Raw genomic sequence first — 23,397 nt, forward strand, 5'->3', positions numbered from 1 at the left:
TGCCACAATACTCCTGTTCTTTTTGCAGATACAGGCTAATACAGCTACTACTCTGAAACCTATCCCTTAGTAAGTTACTGTTACATTCAGCTTTACTTAAGGGAAAAAATGAGGAAAGGAACTTGTAGGACCACAGCTATTTCTGCCCCTTTTTGGCCACTTGCACATGCAAGTACCTGGTATGTACACATGATTCCACTAACTGTGCAAATTAGGCAACAAAGTTATTAGAAAATAAGAGTATTTTGGTATTTCATTAGACTTAATTTACAATGCATCAAGATGACTGGGTCAGTTCAAATCTCTTAGATCCATTGTTATATGCTACCTACAGATTCAGGAAAACAACACTGTGTAAGTTAACAAATTCAGCTCATATTTGAAAGGAATTTTTTATGACCACAAGCTCTAATAATAATAATACCTTACATTTTGCAATCAGAATCTGTCACATATGCTTGATAAATACTTAAATAGGCAGTAACACCCCACAGGATGGGTGGTTAATACACTGGTTTAATCTCCAGGTTAGCATACAAGTTACGTGCAATGTGCTTATAGAAACAATCAAAATGATATTTTCTTCAGTGACTAATTAAAAAAAGAAATGTATGACACATATACACTTCTAAACACATAGAAAGGAATATTTTTCTATAACACACTGAATATTGCTCTATAATATTATATTTAGAGACTTCAGTAGTAAATTATTCCAGTGATTAAAGAACAAATTGCTTTTGCAGTTGAGGTCATCCTTATCACTTCCACAAACTGGTAAGTGAAGCTATCTATAAAAGCACCCGTCCTAACAATCTAAGCTATAATGTTATGTATCATCTTGCAAAGGAGTCAATACAAGCAGGGGCTTAACTAGGTTAGTGTGAGCTCAAAGAACAAACGGCAAATTTTAATAGAAAGATATTATGTTATGCAAATTTCCATACAAACAGTAAAATGACTTATTGGCCAAATAAAGGGCATGATTTTGAAAAGTAATCAGCATTTACAACTCCCATTGGTTGGGAGTCACAAGTGCTCAGCACATCTTAGGATCAGTCCCAAATTTTGCCAACAAAACTACTCTACTCGACATTAAATATTTTTAAAATTTACATTGCCAGTGTTCATCTTTAAATATCTCTGGTGGGAAGACAGGGAAATATTCAAATGTATCATATTAAGCTGCTATCAGAAGATTTCTACTGCTTGGAAATATCTGTACTTTTCATTTTCATAAACGATGTATTTGTAAAAGAGTGCCACTATGTATTTTGTTGATTGATTGAGATATTTAGACAACAAGAATAAACAATAGCTCAAGTGCTGCCAATCTAAGCATAGTTCATTATCTGATATTGCACAGAGACAGAACAGATCTTGTAAAATTAATGCATGTCATCACTATGGCCCAGATTCTGATACCTTTACTCATGATATATAGTACCCACTGATTTCAATGGGACTACCTATGGAGTAAAGTGTAAAGAGAGTAAAGCATGAGTCAAGAGAGAGCATGAATAAAGGTATCAGAATCTAGCCCTATGTGAATTGCAGTATAAGTGTGTATCCACATGATCCTACACATAACATGAATAATCAGACTACATACAATTATAAACAGAACTGGGCTGAGAAAAGAAGAGAAGAAACTTAATCTTGCATTGACCTCAATGAGAGTTGAATGTGCTCAGTCCCTTTTAGGATTGAGCTCTAACAGAGCACAGAGAGACCAAGGGTGAAATCCTGGTGCTACTCCATGGGAGTTTTGCTATGGACTTCAATAGTGACAAGATTTCACTATAAGGGCCTGGGTTCTCCTCTCACTGATTTTACAATAGTATAACTCCAGTGACTTCAATCACGTTACTTCTGATTAACATGAGTTTAAGTAAGAGGTGGATCTGCCCCTAACATTCAGAAATGATCTTGGTATTCCCATTCCCCAGCCCTTGGCATTTAAGCATATCAGTAATGAAGATACTCCTCACATACCTGCCTGGCTGGGGTTAAGGGATGATGGTTACAGTAAGAAATGGAGATGATTAAGAGCTACAAAGAGATACAATATTGGTCCTAAATTGAAAGGATGACCTTTTGGTGAAGCTAGACAGTGTAAATGAGAGACCATGCTCCAATGAATAATAGAGTGTAGGATTAATAGAATGACCAAAGTCAGAACATAATGATGACTTGAAATTCAGTCTTAAACTGGAGATTATTTAATTCACTCCTGAAGTCTTTTAAACTGTTTCTAAATAAAGACATTACAATATTTTAAATCATGTCATTAATCTAAGCGTGGATGCTACTAACTTGAATTCATTGTGTTTTTTGTTTTCCTACACATGTATGTCTGGTGAACTCCACCTCAGGTCAGTAGTGTTGTTACTATAGGATAGCTATTAGGTGGCCTGTGAAAGATTGGTTTGGTGGTTTCTGTCAAGTTCTCAGGGCAGAAGTATCAACATTAAAAAAAAATCCACCCCATAACTGGCACTAATTAGCAACTTTGTTATCAGTCTCAGCAGAGGTCAAGGACTGAATGGCTACAGAGGCTGAATTGAGACAGACATACTGGCAACAGCATGGAGAGACTTGCATTACTGCTGTCTGTGCTGTTCCTGTTCTGTTAATAAACAGTCTCCCGGGTACTCATTCTGGCACATTTCATACGTATTAAAGTCACACTAATTTTTAAACTAGATTAGCAGTTAAAAATGGTGACGTGTTGTTTAAAAGTTAATTTTGTCAAGATGTCTGTTAAAGAGCAGCTACATCCTACCAGGTAGAACAGTGATGAAGAGGAATGAGATCAGCCTGTAGTTGCCCTCATACATGGACATATGATGCTGGTACTTTGCCTGAAGCCCACACTTTTAAGTGGATGCAGGCAGTTGTTCACTGGTTCCAAGACACCTTTGAGCAGCTGAGGTGGAATACTATCAGGTTCAGCAGCATGTCCATTCCATAACTTTTAGATGGCTTTGCATATTCCTCAAGTGACAGAGGATCAGTGCTTGCACCTACGTCTGCAGCCATGTGGTTCATTTAGTTCTGGACAGCTGTCAGCAGGTGTGTAGTTCAGTGAGCTTTCATAATGTGTTTCCTATCAGTCCAGGACCTCATCTATCAATGAGCAAAGAGAGCTGTCTGGTTTTGTGAGGGGGATGTTAGAAGGCTATTTACAGCTACCAGGCAAGTATGTGGTGGTTCAGGCAGGATGCAGGTTGTTGTACTTTAGGCTTTGTCAGCCAGTTAGTTGATGTAGACCTCATGGTCACATTTTGCCGTGGCCTGGAATATGCTTTTCAGCTATTTATGTTCCTGGACAACTCCCTGTTTGTGTGTTTCTGCATTTTTTGCTAATATAGCAAGAACTCTTCAGAAGGCCAAGGTTTCTTGAGAGACCATCCGAAGCCGATTGTTTCAGCAGTGGCATGGTGCGTAATCTTCATACCTGTATTGGTGTGAAAGTGTGTGTTGGATCACAGCTTTCACCACGTTTCTGCACAGCCTCACATGTGCAGCAGAGTTGTATTCTTGACCTGGCACTATTCTGCTGAGCTGTTGACTGAATATTAGGATTTGCTGCTTCACACCTTGGAATCAAGGTTGGTCAAGAAGTGTTCACCAACCAGGACTATGCCAGTGATAGTACCTTGCCTGTGGAGAAGTCAGAGAATTTCATCTGCATCTCCCAAGGTCTATAAGACATTGCCCACACTATGGGATTGAATATGTCATGGCAGACGATCAAGGTCCAGAACGTCAGAGTTGGGCCACCAGAACCCAAGCACAGCTCAAATAGTTGCAGCAAACAGGACTTTCTTTGACAAATAGATCTTTCCATCCCTTCCATGAAGTCCATGTCTCATTTATGGATGCACAAATGTCTTCATGCTGAGACAAAGTTCCAGATCTATAAAACCTATATACTATCTCTATCACTATACTGGTCAAAAACCAGGATCCTTTTACAAGCAGATTTGGAGTGGTTAGAGACATTCCACACATGCGGTCAACACCAAATCCTGAGCATACAGTGGTTTGACTTTGTGAGAAATATAATAATCTTGCAGAGATCTGGCCTTCTATCAATCACTCATTATATTAAAAAAGCAGCATTGTAAGCTCTTCAGCCAAGTCACAAGGATGGACAAAAATGCCCCAATACATCATGCTCTCAAGCTCTCCATCAATAGGTAAAGGGGTGCATGCACTGTTCCTATATGTTGCTGCCCGTAGGGCTGACCCAGAGATTCGTGGATTTACAGGGTTGAGCCAGATCCGGGAACTTCACTACACGATGTAGGTCATTGTGGTCACTCTGGCTGGTGCAGTGGTGCTCAGTAGACTATGGATGTTTGATGATGATTCAGAAACATAAATTGCTTACATTTTCCTTGGACAGGTACCTTCCCTAGTGTATACATTAACTGTTTATATAAACAATTAAAGGTAGGGTTTCCATAGTGATCATTGATGGCCTAACTGTGCTCCCATTAAAGTCAATGGGAAAATTCCCATCGGTATCTGTGGGAACAGTTTTATTGCAGCACTGAGGGCTTTTGAAAACCCACTGTAAATTTGTTTAAATGTAAATCTGCAGTTATAGTAACTTTTAGTTTTTCATAGACCTGTCTTCCAACTGTCCTTGAAAGTGAAAATTATATAAAATACTGGTTTAGGAAGAAGGGAATTCAATGCAAAATGCTAGCAAAAACATGTTTTGGAAAGTCACCACTCCTATACATGACCTGAAAATCCCAGACTTGGGTAGGACCAACAATTATTTCATGAGCAATCCTTTAAAAGAGAAACAAACATCTGAGAAGAAAAGGAAATAAAATAGGGGTAGAAAGAAGGAAAAACATCTTCATATCCTGCTCTGGATTTCTTTGTATAATGATTCCTCCTCCCAGCTAACTCAAAGTATGGACTAGAGCTGGATTAACAGTTTCTATACTTTCAGTTAGCTGGGAGGAGGAATCATTACACAAAGGAACCTTCAAAACAAAAGGTTGTTTTGAATTGGAAAATAGAACTTTCCATCTCCACTTATATCTCTCCAAATGTAAATTTTTGGACCAAAACTTTTTTTTGACAGAAAAGTGCAGATGAAATATTTTGACAATTTCTTTCTATTTGCCAAATTATTTCAGTGGGGGGGGGGAACAAAATTCAGAATAAAAATATTCCTTTTGAAATTTTCAAAAAGAAAGATTTTAATTTTTCAATTCAAAACAGCCTTTTGTTTTGAAGTTTACTTTATTTTTTTTTTTTTACATTTTTTAATTTTAAAAAATGCTGGAAATTGAAATGAAATGGGTTTTTTTCTGATCAAACACAATGTTGTTTTACTTTTTGTTTCACTTAAAATTTTGACCTAGATATTTTTATTTTTATCTTTGGAATTGCCAGTAAACCAAAAAATCCACTATTCACACTGCTAGTTTCAAATCCGATATGGTGTAAGTGGGTGTAATCCATTGATTTCAGTAGAGTTGCATATTCACTTATATCTGTCTGAATGTGGCCATCTGAGTTTATACTTTTTCTGCAACTGAGTAAATATTGGCATCTATTTATTTGGTTAAGAGTGTCGTAAAATTTGATGTAACATTTTCAGTTCTTATTTCTGCAACACTTGATCTTTTACATTTTTTTAAAGAGAGAGAAGGAGAAATATGGAAAAATGAATAATTTTGTGTTACTATATCTTTCAGGGTAGCAACTAGCAGCAAAATAATGCCATTCTTTAGGAGTTATTATTTTGTGGTACAGTACTCCAGTAAAGCTAGACACAGCAGCAACAATATGTCCCACTTACTACTTTTTGCTTTGTATTTGTTATAGAACCTGCAGAATGTGTATGAGGCCAATAAAAATACTGCAGCTATTATGAAAGTTATATTAGTTATGAAGTCTTTTATTAAGTTAACTTTTCAGAACATGGAAATTAAACAAATGCAAAAAACCGCAGTGACAATATTTTGTCAATGGTAGCCAGAATCTTTAGCCAGTTGGGGAGAAGTGGCCAAAGCAGGGACTGCTGCAATAAGGAAAAGTGAGGAAAATGGGGCCCAGTCAAGGCACCTCTCCCACTAGCACCCTGCCAGACCCAGAACCTTACAGAGGAAACCCCCTACTCTGGGGGCACCAGGACTCAGGCAATGTCTTCCCCCTCCCCTGCCCTGCCACATGGGCTTGGGCATAAACTGCAAAGATGAGCTAGCCAGCATCTCCAGCCACTGGGACAGAAGCACCCAAAGCTGGGATCTTTGCTTCTTGGATATCTTTCTGAAGTTTTGACAGGACCTTCTCTGCTCTGCGCTGATTAGTTGCCTGCTTCAACCTTACCCTACTCCTCCCTTTCTTCCACAGTCTCTTCACCTCAGCTTCACTCCGCACCTGTCCCACTCATCTTCTTCCCTTCATTTTTCTTTCCATTTAGTTGATCCCCTGCTAACTAAACCCAAACAAAGTAAAAATAAACAAAACTGTGGCATTAAGATGACATTTGTTCTCTTTGTCTGTGTGTTCTATCCCTTCCCCCGCCCTGCATCTGTCTTGTTTATTTAGATTATAAACGCTTTGAGGCAGGGATGGTCTCTTTGTTCTGTTTGTACAGTGCTTAGCACAATGGGGTCCACATCCATGACTAGGGCTCCTAAGAGCTATGATAATACAAATAATAAATAATAATAATAACTTGCGATGATGTAAAAGTAAATTTCCTTTGAGTCACTATGCACAGCTCCTGTGCAATGCTATGTGCTATAGGAAGCGGCTCTAGTTGAATCATGAAAATAAAGAGGCATGTATATATTCCGAAAAGGCCACCATCATTAATCTTAACTACTTTCTGATTCCAGTTTAGTATTTGAGGTTAAAAAAATAGGATAGTCACTGCAGTTTGTGATATATTAACATCCGATCTATGATCACTGTGTCCTAAGAATAGAAAGAATGCCACATTGTTAGTACAGAATAGTATTAAAGACTAAAATTTAAAAAGCAGCCTATCAGTAGTCATTACATTACTCACCTGCACTTATGTTCCCAACCAACCAACCCACCCACTTTTTTAAATATAAGAACAACTTAAGATTTCAGTAAGAGTATGTGGAACCTTGATATCCACAGTTTGTCAGTGGTGGTAGAAAGGAAAAAAAATCCTCATCTAAAACACAGACAGCACAATTCATTTTGACTAATATAACAGATGCCACTATTCTGAGTGACAAAAGACATATACGTAGAAAGCCTTAGAAACCTCAAACTGTTTGAATTGTTTACCTATACAATTATGGTATAGTCTGGCTTTAATTTGATTTATGAATGAGTCAGGCCTGAAATATTTCCATTTCCAACCCTACTGTAGGTGTGTTTCCCTTCAAAGACCTAATTTACCAAAATTTTAGGCTGGATGAATGGAAATTGCTTTTTCTAATTTTTTTTAGGTGGCATACAAAAATTATATTACATTGCTAGAATATGAGGATAAGTTATGCTTTGCAACTCTGACAGCACTTAATATGGCACAATATAACCTAATGATGATTCAGGCTTTTAAAACAAAATTACTGGAGAGAATCAGTTGGAGAATTAATAAACTGGATTTTGCATGTAGTAAGCAAACTGGATTACCCAAAAGAAAAAAATATAAAGTTGTTGGCTATTAAGATTTTCTGATATCTCAGTATGATAGGTTTATTCTGTTTTACGTCAAGACTTGGAATCTGGACAACATCAAAACAGAGCTGTCATTTACTAAATACCTAGGATTAAGAATGGACACAAAGTGAGTGGAAATATGAAGTGATATACACAGTCACTGGATAACTAATTATCAGTTGATCATTTACATCCACAATATGATCGATGACTAGAAGAATCAGTTCGTACTCAAATGCCAGGCTTTCAAAAACCTGGATGAACCTACAAATTGAACCCCACACCATTTTTGTTTCTGTCATAAACAGATAGCTAAGGGTTAATGTCTCTTTCACCTGGAAAGGGTTAACAAACAACACCTGACCAGAGGACCAATCAGGAAACAAGATACTTTCAACTCTCAAAGGGAGGGAAGCCTTTGTTTGTGGTTTTTTGGGTTTGGTTTTGTTCTCTCGGGGTCCTGGACAGGACTAGAAATGAAACCAGGTCTCTTCCAATCTCCCTGCTACAGTCTCTTATCTATTCAGAATAGTGAGTAAAAAAAGGCGATTTTAGGCTTTTTGTTGTTTTACTCTTATTTGCAAGTGTGGATCTGGCTGGTTAACTTTTATATGTGTAGTTGCTGGGAATATTTTTCTGATTTGTATTGGTACTGGGGGGAAAGTTTCTTTCTAGTGTGTGTAATATTTACATCTTGAAGTTACTGAGATAATTCTTTACTTTTTCCTTTCTTTTATTAAAAGATTTCTTTTTAGAGACCTGATTGATCTTTTTCTTGTTTCCTTGTTTTATCCCAGGGGATTGGGATAACTCACCAGGACTGGGGGGGAGACAGGAGGGGGAGAGATAGAATCTCTCTCTGTTTTCCTTGAACTCTGTTTGCCTCTTTGTGGAAGGGAAGGGACATGCTTCTCTGTATTGTGATTTAAAGAGGTTGGATCAGTATCTCTCAGGATAGCCAGGGAGGGAAAGTCTGGAGGGGGGAAGAGGGGAATGGTTTATTTTTCCTGGTTTTAAGAATCCAAGGAACAACAACAACACCAAAGATATGGAGAAATGTTTAGGTCTGAGATGAGACCTGTGTGGTATGAACCTCAAAAAGATGAACAAAATTTATTTGGCATAAACTTTTTGGGCTAAGAACGCACTCATCGGTGCATGCAGTGGAAAACACTACTTGAAGAATATAGTATATAGAGAGAGAACATGAAAAAATGGGTGTTTGCCATACAATCTATGAGACTCGTAATTAAGGTGGCATTCTCAGCAGGGAAAAAAAATTTGTAGTGCATAATGCAGGATGAGCATTTGATTTTTTCCTGCTGAATAACAGCCCACTTAAGACTAGTCTCATTAGATGGTACGCAACACCCAATTTTGTCACGTTCTTCTGTGTATATATATCAGTCCCTAGTTTTTCCACTGATGCTCTGATGTGGGTTTTAGCCCATGAAAGCTTATGCCCAAATAAATTTGTTAGTCTCTAAGGCGTCACGAGTACTCCTCATTCTTTTTGCTGATATAGACTAACACGGCTACCACTCTGAAACCTAAAAAGATGGTAGAGGTTTAGAAAAAGTATTTCCAAAGACTGTTAAATAAGAAGAGAGAGTTGTGAGTGCAAGCATCACCGACAATTACAGAGAAACCTCAAATGGTATTGATCTCTGTATAGGAGGTAGAAAAAGCACTTAATAAGATGAAGAATGGTAAAGCAGTTGGTGAAGATGAGATAACTGCTGATTTGATCAGAACAGTTAGAAATACTGGAATAAAGTGGCTTCACAGACGATTATGCATTTCCTGGGATTGTCACAATACCAGATGACTGGAGAACAGAACTGATTGTCTCTCTTTGAAAGGTTAAGGATTGTGCAAAGAATCATAGTATCTATCAGGTCATCATCCTGCTAAATCAACCTCTTGAAGTTCTTGAGAGAGTTTTGAAGGTAAGGGTTAAGGTGCAAGGTGAAGGAAAATATATGAAAGGACAACATGGCTTGAAGAAGGGAAGGGTACTATACATGCAATATTTGCAGTGAGATAGAAGTTTGAAAGAATGATAAATGGAGAGCATAACACCCTATCACCCAGGGGTGAACACTTTGCACAAAGCAATCACTCTATATCTGACCTATCAGTCCTCATCCTGAAAGGAAACCTGCACACTTTCAAAAGATGAGTTTGGCAGCTTAAATTCATTACTTTGCTAGACACTAAAAATCATGGCCTGAACAGAGACACTGGATTTATGGCTTATTACAACAATCTATAACCCACTAACCCCTTCTTTTTGTGCTTTGACTGAAGAGGTATTAATGGACCACTCTACCTTAAATGGTCCCCTTATAATATATGCTAACGACTTATGCTAAACAATCTGTTCCACCTTGCATTTTGCTGTGATGCTGGGAGTATCTCACCAAGATCTGAAGAAGAGCTCTGTATGGCACAAAAGCTTGTCTCTCACCAACAGAAGTTCATCCAATAAAAGATATTACCTCACCCACGTTGTCTCGCTAATATCTACCGGCCGACAGGGCTACTACTACACCACTCTTGCTACACCACACATAACTGCTCTTGAGAAAGCATGACTTGGTTCTAGATGAGCTGGTGTCTGGGGTACTGAAATGGGTGGGAGGGGGACTGCAAGAAATGGATATGACAGAGTAGCTGTATTGAGGGTCAAGAGCTAAGATGATAACAATACATGGAATTTCGGAGAGTTTTGAGGTGACCGTGAAATTGAGACAAGGCAGTGTGCTGAGTCCACTTCTCTTCATCCTACCTATGCAGTTAATTAGTAAAATAACTGAGCCTGTGGAGACAGAGAAAACTGATGTATGTTGATGATCTGCTTGTGACGGAACACATCCTTGTATTTGCACTATACACACAATTGTACTCATCTCTGTAAAATGTATGCCTTGTAAGGTATAATTTGAAAACTCATAACTAGCTGGTCAATCTTATGGTGAAATATACATAGCAACATATGTGTGAAGCTATAAACTTCCTGCATATGATGTTAAAAGTGTATGTTCAAAACTCATATAGCACCAAACTGGTCAAACAGGCCTGTCCTTAACAAAGGAGTGTGTGTTTGCATTAATGTGTATTTAAGCAGTAAATTGAGTCATCAAGCAGAGAGGAGAAAGGACAAAACAACAGGAAACCTGTATGTGAGCATACACAGGTGAAAAAATCCAGCAGAGAACATCTTTCCACACAGATTTTGCATCTCCTGGTCTTCCTGCCAGCAGCCCCATGTGCCCCACTGTGACTGTCTTAACCTGGGTCTGTGGACAGGGTGCTGTGATGAACTTCAACTCCTGGGAGAATTCTGCACCTGCACATGCACAGAATATTTTTTTCTCCACAGAAAATACATTAGGTCCCAGAAATGCTGCAGTTCCAACTTTTGCCTACCAGAAGCTGCTGCGGTGCTAGAACAGCTGGCTGCATCCATGCTGCTGGCTGCTCTAATGCCATAGCAGCGTCTGGTGGGCAAAAGGCAGAATTGCAGCACTTCTTGGACAAAATGTATTTTCTGTGGAAAAAATGAATTTTGCGTATACGCAGTGGCACGGAATTCTCACAGGCATAATATACTGAGGAGAAAGGCAGGCAAACGGAGGGTAGACAGAGTGTGCATGGAAAAAATTAAAGAGACGATGGACTTGGGACTCTCAGAGATAGATAGGCTGGACAGTGCACATTTGAGGTGGGCTGCGTATGTGATATGAATGGGTAAAGAATGACAAGCAAAGAAAGTGTGGGGAGAAGACAACAACAAGAAAGGATCTGGAAGACTGAGGATATGATGGAAAGACTCTGTCAAGGGAAGTTAGAAGAGAAAAGGACCGGAACTCCAAGACCTACAAAGCCGTTATGGACTGGAAAGAATGGTGAAGAATAGTGGGTACCTCCAACCCTGTGTAAATGGGAAAAGGCATCGAGAAGTGAAGTGAGAAAATGTTTACCTAATTCTTTCACTCCTTAAAGTATAAGAGCCTGATTCTGCCAGGTGCTGGTCAACTCCAAGATGCTCAGTGCGCTTAATTCCTGTTGAACTCAACACTTTGCAGGACTGAGCCCATAATCCTTATATTTGGAAGTTTATAGTGCAGACAGTTTGGACAGTTTAACTATTTGCAAACAACAGTCACATTGACGAAACATATTGTTATTCTGATTAATAAGAAAGCAAATGGCAGCATAGTATATTCATGTAAAAAAATTTCATGGGAGAGTTATGTGATTGTACTTCAAACTGTTTATACTGAACTAGTATTTATTGTATTTATTTAGCCTTTCAACAATAAAACAATCTTTTTGATAATTGTTCCACAAACTTACATGAAATTCACACAGCCTGTTCCTGCAGGTGGAGCAATCCAAACGAAACTGAGATTTGTTGTTGGTAGATGACTCACATGAGATGCAACCACACTGCACATAAACTGATTTCCAAACTGGCGATCGGACATAATTCCTAAGAGAAAGACAGAAAGGTAGGATAAAAAGCAGCATATTTCAATGAGTCATTGCAATGTTTTAATAGTGTTATGTAATGTATCTACATCTACAACATTTTGCTTTCAGGAATGACAATATGGAAATCAAGACCAAAAGGTCATGGTATAGTCAAAGTTAACTCCACTAGTGTCAGTGGAGTTGCCCTCTGCTTTCACCAACGTTGAATGTGGCCCAAACAATTTGCAATCATTATTTTTCATGACACAGTAACATTGAGTTTATTTTTGTTTTTTTTTCCCCAAAAGGCCAGGTCTTCAGATGGTGTAAATCGATGTTGTTCCACTATCTTCATAGATTTGCACAAATTAAGGATCTGGCCCATAATCTTTAAAAGAATGCAAAAAACTCTACCAACAAATTTAGCAATTTTTATAAGAGTTCTATCACTTTAAATTCATTTTCATTTTGTTGCAACAACTTTTTATGTATTTTTGAATGTGGATGTCTTACATAAACAACTCTTTGGAATTCACTGTAGTTCATCATTAGATAAAAGAATTGTATCACAAAACAAAGCAACAACACTAGCCGACAGCAACCTTTCTTCTACTCAGATCCCTTTTATTGTTGCTTACAAATTAGTGCACAGTTCCATTATTTTTAACACCTTTGGGCTTGCTATCTGAAGTCACTGGAATTGTGCCCTGAAACTGAAGGCATTCTTATTCAATTGAATTATTACATCTTTAATCTTTTCTACGTGGTACATTAAACATTAAATGTTTAAACTGTCCTTTATAATGCAGTTATCAAAAGTAAATACCTTGTTTCTCATTACTTTCTTCAAATATTGACCCTTCAACTCAGAAAACAGTCACATTGACTAAGCATATTGTGAGTCTGATTAAAAAGGAAAGCAAATGGGAGCAGTACATTCATGTATAAAAATGTTCATGTTAGATGTTATGTGATTATACTTCAAAATGCTTATATTGAGTTGGTATTTATTCTCAGGTTTATTTATTTCAGTTCTGATAAGAATAGACAACACTGGCTCTAGGCTTCTGGACAAATGTTTTGAAGTACAATTCTTATGAAATGCAACCCTAGCAATTATGCTTAATCTCTTACTCACCCAACCAACAATGACCAAGCATAGAAAATAAACAAAAAACCCCTTTGCCATTCTCCTGAGAATTCTAGATCTTCCTCAAAAGCAAACAGGTGACCTTTGCAACATATCCTACTGATTCCAGCCATGTGGGATCACAGCTGGAGTGATTTTTAAAGCTGGAGTTACCTTCGTGAAGAATACTCAGCAGCATCCTCTCTATTAAACCAAGTATCAGAGGGGTAGCCGTGTTAGTCTGTATCCACAAAAACAACGGGGAGTCCAGTGGCACTTTAAAGACTAACAGATTTATTTGGTCATAAGCTTTCATGGGTAAAAAACCCACTAAGTTTTTTACCCTCAAAAGCTTATGCCCAAATAAATCTGTTAGTCTTTAAGGTGCCACTGGACTCCTCATTGTTTTTATTAAGCCAAAGGAGCTCCAACTTGACTATCTTCAGAGATTGCAACTATTGTTCAGAGAGAAAAGTGGTCTCTCAAGTAAATCATTTAGGGCTTTGTAGATCAAAACCAACACCTTAAAATCTACTCAGGAGGCAACAGGCAGCTAGTGCTGATCATGGACAATGACTCAGGGTGAGATACACAGCTTAAAAAGTGAGCTGACAAATTCTGCACCAGCTTCAAATTCTAGATAAATTCAAGGAATAAACCTGTGAATAGTAATCTAGAGGCGACACTAAGGCATGGATGATCATAGTGAAGTGTGTATATCCGTAACAAACAATCACAACCTTCTACCCAGAAACAGATGGGGGGGGGGGGGATATCCTTTAGGCCATTATTGCAACATCTAAAAGCAGCAGGGAATTGACCAGGTTCCCAGATTGTGAACATGAGTATTAAATACTCAACACACACCTTCAATCCCAGAGGTACAGAAGATTCACAGATTTTAAGGCCAGAAGGCATCATTATAATCATCCAGTCTACTCATAAGCGGCACAGAATTTCACCCAGTAAATCCTAATCAGCCCTATAGCTTCTGGTTGAACTACAGCATATTTTTTAGAGACATCCACTACTGACTTCAAATGATGGAAAATCCACATATATAAATTGTTCCATTGGTTAATTATCCTCACTGTTAAAAATGTGCACCTTATTTCCAACCTGAACTTCTATAGCTTCAGACTCCAGCCACTGGATTTTGTTGTGCCTTTGTCTTTGTCTGCTAGGTTAAAGAGCCCTTTAACTAGAGCTGGATGACATTTTTTAACCAAAACTTTTTTGGCAAAAAATGAAGATTTAATGACATCAGAACATGTTGCAAATTCGTGTCAGTGTCACTGAATTATTTCAGTTAAAGAAAACCCTACAAACTGCCCGTCAAATAAAAATTCTAACAAAACCAAAAATGTTTCATTTAGACATTTTCAAAACAAAACATTTTTGTTTATTTGAAAAGGCTTTTTATTTTGCAATTTTGTTTATATTTTATTTTTTTTAATCTAAAAACATAAAAATTTTAGTTTAAAGGAAAGTTTTCATTTTGGTTTGAACAAAATATTTAAAATTGTTTTTTACTTTTCAATTCACTGAAAATTCTGAAAAATCTGGTTTTGGGTCGACTCAAAAATATTTTTATTTTTATTTTTTTGGAACGGCCATCAAACCCAAAAATCTGTTCTTCAACCAGCTCTACCCTCAACTATCAGAAATCTTCTCCCCTTGTAGGTACGTTATATACCATCAGGTCATCTGTTAAGTAAACTAAATAAATGAGCTTCTTTAGTCTTCCACTGAACAAAAGATTTTCCAGACCTCAAATTATTATTGTAGCTCTTTTCTAAGCTCCTTCTAATTTGTCAACATCCAGAACTGGACATGGTATTCCAATATGGATCTTACTAATGTGGTATACAGTGATAATAACACCTCCCTATTTCCATCCCTTCTTATTCACACAAGGCCCATATTAGTTTTTAGCCACCACATGGCACTGGCAGCTCACATCCAGTTGGTTTACCCACAATAACCCTTAAGTCTCTTTCAGAGTCATTGCTTTCCAAATACAGTCTCTCATCCTATAAGTGTGACCTACTTTCTTTGTTCCTAGAAGTAAGATCTGGCATTTGGCTATATTAAAGTGCATCTTGTTCAAGTGAGCTCAGCTTACCAAATGACCCAGAATGTATTGTAGGACTGACTGGTCTTTATCATTATTTACCCACTCCAAAACAGTGACACTACTGAAGAGATATCCAGGCTGTTACAGCTTTCTGCATACGCTTGCTCTTACATATTTGTGGTTAAACTTTGTTAAAATTACCTGGCCTTTGTGTGGCATTTTTCCTTTCTTCTCTATAGATGTATTTAATATGTGAATCTGAAATCGACTGCCAAAGTAATTCAATTGTTAATTAAAACAAGATCTGTGCCACATAAGAAATCATGTTTTTCATTGGCATTAGGCTTAACTCAATTCCAACTACAGCCACTGGACCCAATTTGAATCTGTACCGGCAGAGTGCTACAGGTGCACTGAAAGGGCAACTTCCCCTCGGTGTGGCTATGTTGTGCACATGCAACTACTTGCCTCCTGCCCAGGGGTGGGAGTCCATGTCTCTGACCCATTCCTACACTCTTTGGGTCAACTCCTGTTCTCATGAAGTCCATGTTAAAATTCCCACTAACTTCAGTGGTGCAGGGTTGGGCCCTTAGAGTTGATGTTAGGGAGGTGGTAGCACACATGCACAGTGATCCCTGACTGCACAGTTGGAAGTGGAGCAGATCTCCACTGGCTGACTGGCAGTAAGCTATAGACCACTGGGTCTCAAATTTTTGCATTGGTGACCCCTTTTCACACAGCAAACCTCTGAGTGTGACTCCCCTTAGAAATTAAAAACTTTTGTTTATATTTACCACGATTATAAATTATAAATAAATTATAAATCGCTGGAGCCAAGTTGGGGTTGGGTGTGGAGGCTGACAGCTCATGACACCCCATATAACAAATTTGCAACCCCTGAGGGGATCACAAAACCCAGTCTGAGAACCCCCTGCAATAGACTTTAAATGGCTCAATCAAAAGAGTAACAGCAGTGAGAGTGGAGATGGACAGAAGTCCCACTCTCTTCGAAAGCCAATTAGAAAGTGGGAGAGGACAAAGATCTAACACTGTACATCCTTCAACAAGTTGGGAAGGAGTAGCAGTTTGGGGAACCTCCTCCTGTCCCTTCTTTCCTTCTGTAGACGCTTCCTGAAGGTTACTGACGTTCCTGGGCTTTAGGCACTTGACCATCAGAAAAAGCACATAGTACACCAAGCACACACAACATCCTCAGAGTTTATGTTTATTTTTTGTAAAAGGAGCCACTTTGCAGTGACTTGGGAAAATTCTTAACAATGAAAAAAGAAACTCATTCAATTTTTCCACAGAATTTTTTTTATTCATTCTTTAGCATTTCTACAGATCACCAATTCTATTTACTTACAGTATCTGTGCTCCCTGTGATTAACTCCATTAGGGAGATCAGCATACTCAGAACATTAAAAAAAAACATGTCACAACTTTAGCAAGATGATATATAAACCCCCTTCCTTAAACGTCTTACTGAAGCTTAACGAAAAATCAGTGTGGTGAAAATAATGAACATGTGGTGGAAAGAACTGGAAAAAATAATTTAAAAATTCATGAAAATAAATGCACAGTGATTATTTCCCACTTGCCTCCAATGTTCTTGTGTTCCTCTGCTATGAAAAGCAACAGCATTTCACTTCCTGATGGGAAACACTCTTCCCAAATAGAATGCTGGCTCAGGGGTTGAAAATAAACAAGCACAAATATAAAGGAGGCTTCCACTGAAAACAATAAATTAGAAATAAAAATAACTAATTATACAACAGTTCTCAAAAAACACTGAATGGCTCTATGCATCCCACAAACAACTTTTGACACAGAACACTCTTTATTTTAAGGTGTTTGGCTCTGATCCAAAGCACCATGTAGTCACCATATTCTCAGCATGTCCTATTGGCCAGCTAGAATGCATCTGAGATGCAAAAATCCATCCATCCAAAGAATTGATAAAAGGAGGTAAAAGCCATCAGATAATATTTGAAGATCTGTATGTCCATGTGTATAAATCTGTTCACAGTGTTGTAGCTGTGTTGGTCCCGGGACATGAGAGAGACAAGGTGAATGAGGACCAACTTCTGATGGTGGAAGAGACAAGCTTCCAAGCTTCACAGAGTTCTTCTTTGAGTCACCTCACCCATCTTGTATAAATCTGTACAGCCAGAATTGTAAACAACCAGGTGTTTCCTTGGGAATCTAGTTTATCAAAGAATGTTCAATGCTTTGTGGCAGCTGTGCATCCACAGCTCTAAGACATGTACTGCTTCCATGAAAGTCATTAGCATCTCTCTGAACTCCCTTTCTCTTCTCTGTTACAGTGTGTGCTCATTTATGTTGAGGATTTTCATACACTACCACAGTCCAGTTCCCCTCTCTAGATTTATCTGAGTTTTGTTTGTCTCCAAAATATAATAGGACAAATCCCAGCAGTGCTTAGCACCTGCAACTGCCATTGCCATCAATAGGAGCTGCAGGTGCTCAACCCCTCTAACCCCAACAGCTGTTTTTCCTGTATAAATTTCCCTCATTTTAAAAATTATATATTTTGTGCCAATGGTATGCTTGGCCCTGTATAATGCACAAAAATACAGTCACTGCACAAAAGAGCTGGTATCCTAAAAGGCAGACACATAGAAGAGAGATGCAGTAAGAAATACAGAGGGGAGATAACTTAGCAGGTACAAGACTTTTTTAAAAAGTCAGGAATTTTCTCTTCTTTGTAATCCAAACCCTTATGAGGATTTAAGAAGCTGATATATTGTGCCTGACTTTTACGTATAGGCGTGGAGGGAGAGGAGGAAGAAGGAGCAAGATGCAAAGACTCTTTTCCCTGCTTAGATGGTTCACATAAGGGCCAAGCATAATTGCAGTCCCTGAGTTCCTCCCTGTGCCCCAGGGGCATATAGTATTACAACAGGCTAAAATGTGCATTTTTCAGCCTGCAGGAAATTTCAGGGTTTTTTTTTGTTGACATTTTGGTTTGTTCCACAGTGGAACGAAACCAAATTTACCAAAATTTCCCAATGAATCCAAAATTTTGTTTTGGAAACACTGAAACACACTGTTCCTGAAACAAAATGTGAAAATGACATTCCAGTCAGTCTCACTGAGCTGCTGCCAGGGCTCCCAGGGCCTGTGGCTCCAAGGCAGCCTTGCCATCCAGACTGTCCCAAGGCTGGGAACCCCAGGATTTCCAAACTCCTGGACCAGCTAGCTCCCTCAGCTTCTCCCCTGAGCAGGCAAGCCCAGGAGCTAGCCGACCTGGGAGTCTGGAAGCTGTGGGGTTCCTGGTCCCAGGGCAGCCCGTTTGAAGGGGACGCCCTGGAACAGTAGACCTTTGTAAGCCAGTCCCAGGACTTCTGGGCTCCAGCATCATGACAAGGAGAGTATAAATCCAGCAGGGAGTCCTGGAGCTGGCTTGATCTCTGCCATGGAGCAGGTAGCCTAGCAGCCCACAAAGCCCTGGCTTCAGTCAGGGCTCCACAGACTGGCAGGCTCTGTGCCATAGGACTGGGAGCTTATTGCAGTGGCATAAAAAGGCTCCAAAGGGACCTCGTACAATAAGTTGGGGTCCTCTCTCTCCAGCCTCCCTCTCCTTCACCCCCTAGGGCTGGGGACCTGCACCCAATTTGCCCTGGCAACCTTCCTTGGGAGCCACTCAGCTCAAACATAGTGACACCCAGACACCCCCTGCATGCCTGGCTTCCCGCACTCTATACCCCCATCCCGCACCCACTGCCTGGCCCCCAGCATCCATCACAAACCCCAGTGCACCTCCTTCCCACACCTTTCTGGATGAGCTCCTCACTGTTGAAGCCGTGGCCACAGGGCAAATCCAGGGTCATGGTGGTGGCCAAGACAGGGGCCAACAGCTGTCTGGTCAACAGGACACACGGGGCCCAAAGCACCAGCAGTGGTCAGGAGCAGCCCCAAGCCTCTTAGTGCCTGAGCCATAGCCATGATCTTACCCATGCTAGGGCCAGGGTGAGGCTGGGGAGGGGATGGGAAAGCTCCCCTGGCAGTCTAGCTAGGGGCTGCTAGTCTGCCTACAGGTAAAGCATCCTCTGCTGGTTGGGCCCCCATGATCTCGTTGGTCCGGGTGTGACTGCACCACTTCCACCTTTGTAGCAACACCATAGCTTAACAGCCTCCCCCACCCCTCTCCCCTCCAGGGACTGTCAGGCTCTCTGCTGCAAAGCTGGGAATCTAGCAATCCTCAACGACCTAGCTCTAGCCAGGACTCTGGGGGCTGGCAAGTTCCCTGCTGCAAAGCTGTGTGTCTAGCAGCCCCCAGAAACTCAGCTCTAGACATGGATCCAGGGGCTGCAAAGCTCTTGGATGCAGACCTACTGATCCTAGAAGTGAGCGCTTTGCCAAAACATTTAGCTCCAGTGATTTGCCATTTTCCGATATAGCTTGGTGAACATTTCCCATGTGCTCCATGTAGCATTCTAATAGGAACAGGAAAGGGAAGGCAGGAAGTGGGGGCATGGATCCCCATCCTGCAAGTGGCCCCCATGGAGAAGGATGCTGCACTGTTTAAAGGAGTATAGCCTGGTGATCTGAGGAGTTTGGGGAGTACCTAAAGAGCACTAATGAGCCCACAGAGATACACATGCATTTCTACCATAATTTACAAAGTCATAGGGAAGTCTTTGTATTAGTCATGAGTTGTATGTGTCAACTATGCAATGGTGATCAATGGGAAATGAAGTTCTAAAAAGTAAATTTTTTAAAAAAAATTCTTTTGCACACCTAGATTCCTGGCATATTCCCCAAACATTTTGAAGATATACATCAAAATTGTAAAAGCATTCTATATGCTACACCAGATAGCAGAAAGCTTAGGACTTGCTTTTATTTAAACCAAATCTGACAATGAATGAAAAGGTTAATATTAGATAAGAATGTAAAATGAAAGACTCTAAGTGTTCTTGTTACTTCTGAGCTGGGAACCTTGGGCATCAGGTATATGTGCTCCGTCTCAATTACATATTTGGGAGTGACAGCCAAAGGCACAAAAATGAAAAATTCTATAAAATATCAAAAAATGATGCTGTACATGTCTTGCTCTTCAAAATCTCTCCTAGCTCCTTTGAAAATTATTATTGAAAATCAGACATTTTAGATTTAAATGTACACACAAAGTGCATAGAAATACTATTTATTGCAAAATATGTCTTTCATTGAATATGATCTCTGTTTATCTATGATGAAAGAAGTAATGTTTTATTTCCAGTTTATTACTGCAACTGAAGACTATTTCAGCTCATTACCGTGGATCATTATCAACCATTTTTCATGATTCAGAAACCTTTGCTTTATAATTCTGTAAAGCAGTAGGAAGGAAATTAAAATCCTTCCTGAGTAATTTTTTGTTACATAAATATGCATTTAAAAAAAGAATGTAAGAATTTGGTGTTAATAACATACTCACTAAAAGGACTGATGTGTGTAAGGAAACATCAACATTTAGTTGCCTTTTTAAAAAAACTGAACTATTAAACTATAAAAACTATTAAAAACTATTTTTTTAAAAACTACATCCAAATGTACAGTAAGGGCCTCCCTCTGCAATCCTTACTCAGGTGAGTACTTTCATTAAAATCAATGGAACTACTCATTTAAGTGCTACTTAGAGTGAACATGGGTTACAGGAATGGCTCTAAGTGAACTGCATCCTCATACCTAAAATACATTGCTGCTGATTGATTTTTTCTGGATGGTTACATGCTGCTTCATGGGAAAAACATACATCTAGTTTGATAGAATGTAACAGACTTCTAAAGCACTTCCTGGCTCTTGCAATCAGCTAAGGGTCAGCATGACTTGATAAATTATTAAATATTATGAAAAAAAGAACAGACTAGCAATTCTGGCAGATGGAGTCTTCTACCCATCAACATACAAGCTTTACATTGAAGCCTTGGGATTATTTTACTGTTATTATTACTTCTCCATTATTAAACAATAAAGCCTTTCAGTGCACGTAGTAATGTGGAAAATATTGCCCATAAACTAACATGAACTTTATGAAAGAGATGAATAAGTAGACAACAGTTTAATTGACTCTGTAAGTAAAATATTTAACTATTCTGGTATTCAGAAACAAACCAGGGCCTAGACAGAGGAACTGAATCCACCGTAAGTGGACCATTACATCCATGTGAATTAGGTTGCAGGACTTTTAATATCTACTTTATAATCTTTTACTGGATATAAAATTATAAACATTATCTTTATATATAAAAACAATAATTTATTACGAGTTCAACTCCTGATCCATTACATGATTTGGAATTCAGACATGAACTAGACTGGGCCAGATTGTGAATACACTTATAAATGTAGTGTTTTATGACCATGCACACTGACTACAATAGTAATCAATTTGCTTGGAAGGGTTTGCAAGAATGAGCCCATAATATACAGATTTAACAAATTTTATTCTTAAACCTTGAAAATTCTGCTTAATCTGTTTTTTTTTAACGTCCTACTTTTAAAGGATTGTTTAAAACTTTCTCAGAGGCCTATTATTAGACTCTGCTTGTGGTATATTTTCATTTCATAGATTTATGAATAGAAGTCCCAATAAAATTAACAGAAGTTACACATTTAGAAATTCCAGTGCACTGGGAGATGAATATACCCTCTAATCTGCATAATTCCCCAAAACACTGAATGAGATCCCTTGTGTAATGTGTGATGTCTGTGTGAGTTGAAGGACGGGGTTATGGGGATGCTGATACATAATGTATTGGCAGTTTAAGGGTGTTCACTGTGGATTAATTATTTGCAGCTGATGTGTAACTGCTCCTTAGAGAACAATATGACATACAATGCTCTAAGGCAAATGGATTTAACAACAGTAAACAGGGACCAGGAGTTAATATAAATAGAAAATGTTAATAAGCTACCTTACCACTGAAGTCATAAAAGTGAAAATTCACTTTTCTAAGACTTTCCCAGGCCCCTTCACCACAGCTGCCAACTTTCAGGTGGTAAATAAGCACCCCAACTTTCACAATAAGCCAAATATCAAATTAATCCTATTTCAAAACAAGGCCACAACAAGCCAACCCCTAAGAACCCATACACTCTATGTGACTAGGTCTCTCCGACGTGCAGTCTGGGACTGTGGTGGGTCTGCTGTGCACCCCAACTCTCTCCCCACCTTGCCCCTGCTTGCTGGGAGCTAATCAAAAAAAAAAAAGAAGCAATAAGCTACACCAAGCACCAAGTTACAAGCCAAAAACTAGCCAACAAGCAACTCACAAGCCAATTAAGCCCCCCAAAAGCCCAATTTCTGTGTTTTTTTTTGCGGGTTTCGGATATCTGCACTTCATCCACTTTCTATTTTTAAATGCATCCTTACCAGCTTTCTAATGCTGTCTTTTACTATATCTTTCGCTTTATACAAATCTGTTAGACTGGCACTTTCATTCTGCACTGCTAGTTTCACAGGCCTTACTTAGCGGTGTATTCTCTTTTGGGAAAATGGCTGTTTTATATTATATCTCTGGTTTATATTAATTTCTCCATTTATATAAATTATGTTAACTGGCTCCTAAGCCCTTCAGCAGTGTGAATAGCTTTTGTGCAATTTTCTGAAAAGTTTGCATTAGCTTAAATCTTTTCATTTTTAAGTTTTACAGCTTCTCCTAGAAGCTCAAATATCAGACAAACCATTTGGTAGTTATTGTGTCAGTGACAAGTTTGAGAAAGAACCTCTATACCGTCAGAGGCACCAAACCCCTAGCAGGTTCATTGTCAGTAGCAACTATAGCCAGATTCTGCTGCTTCTTACTTCAGTGTAAATCCAAGTAACTCAATTCAAACCAGTGTATTTACCCTGAATTTCATAGATTCATAGACTCTAGGACTGGAAGGGACCTCGAGAGGTCATCGAGTCCAGTCCCCTGCCCTCATGGCAGGATCAAATACTGTCTAGACCATCCCTGATAGACATTTATCTAACCTACTCTTAAATATCTCCAGAGATGGAGATTCCACAACCTCCCTA

General features: G+C 39.0%; 1 protein-coding gene across 1 annotated transcript in view; it reads right to left on the bottom strand.

Annotated features, from left to right (window-relative positions):
* The window catches only part of RELN (reelin), a 468,247-nt gene that overhangs the window by 339,555 nt on the left and 105,295 nt on the right, over positions 1-23,397 (bottom strand). Inside the window, exon 3 of the mRNA XM_032796143.2 lies at positions 12,043-12,178. Coding sequence (XP_032652034.1) covers positions 12,043-12,178 — 136 coding nt within the window. The remainder of the gene's footprint in view (positions 1-12,042; positions 12,179-23,397) is intronic.

This window comes from Chelonoidis abingdonii, chromosome 1 (assembly GCF_003597395.2).
Source record: "Chelonoidis abingdonii isolate Lonesome George chromosome 1, CheloAbing_2.0, whole genome shotgun sequence".
Lineage (NCBI taxonomy): Eukaryota > Metazoa > Chordata > Testudines > Testudinidae > Chelonoidis > Chelonoidis abingdonii.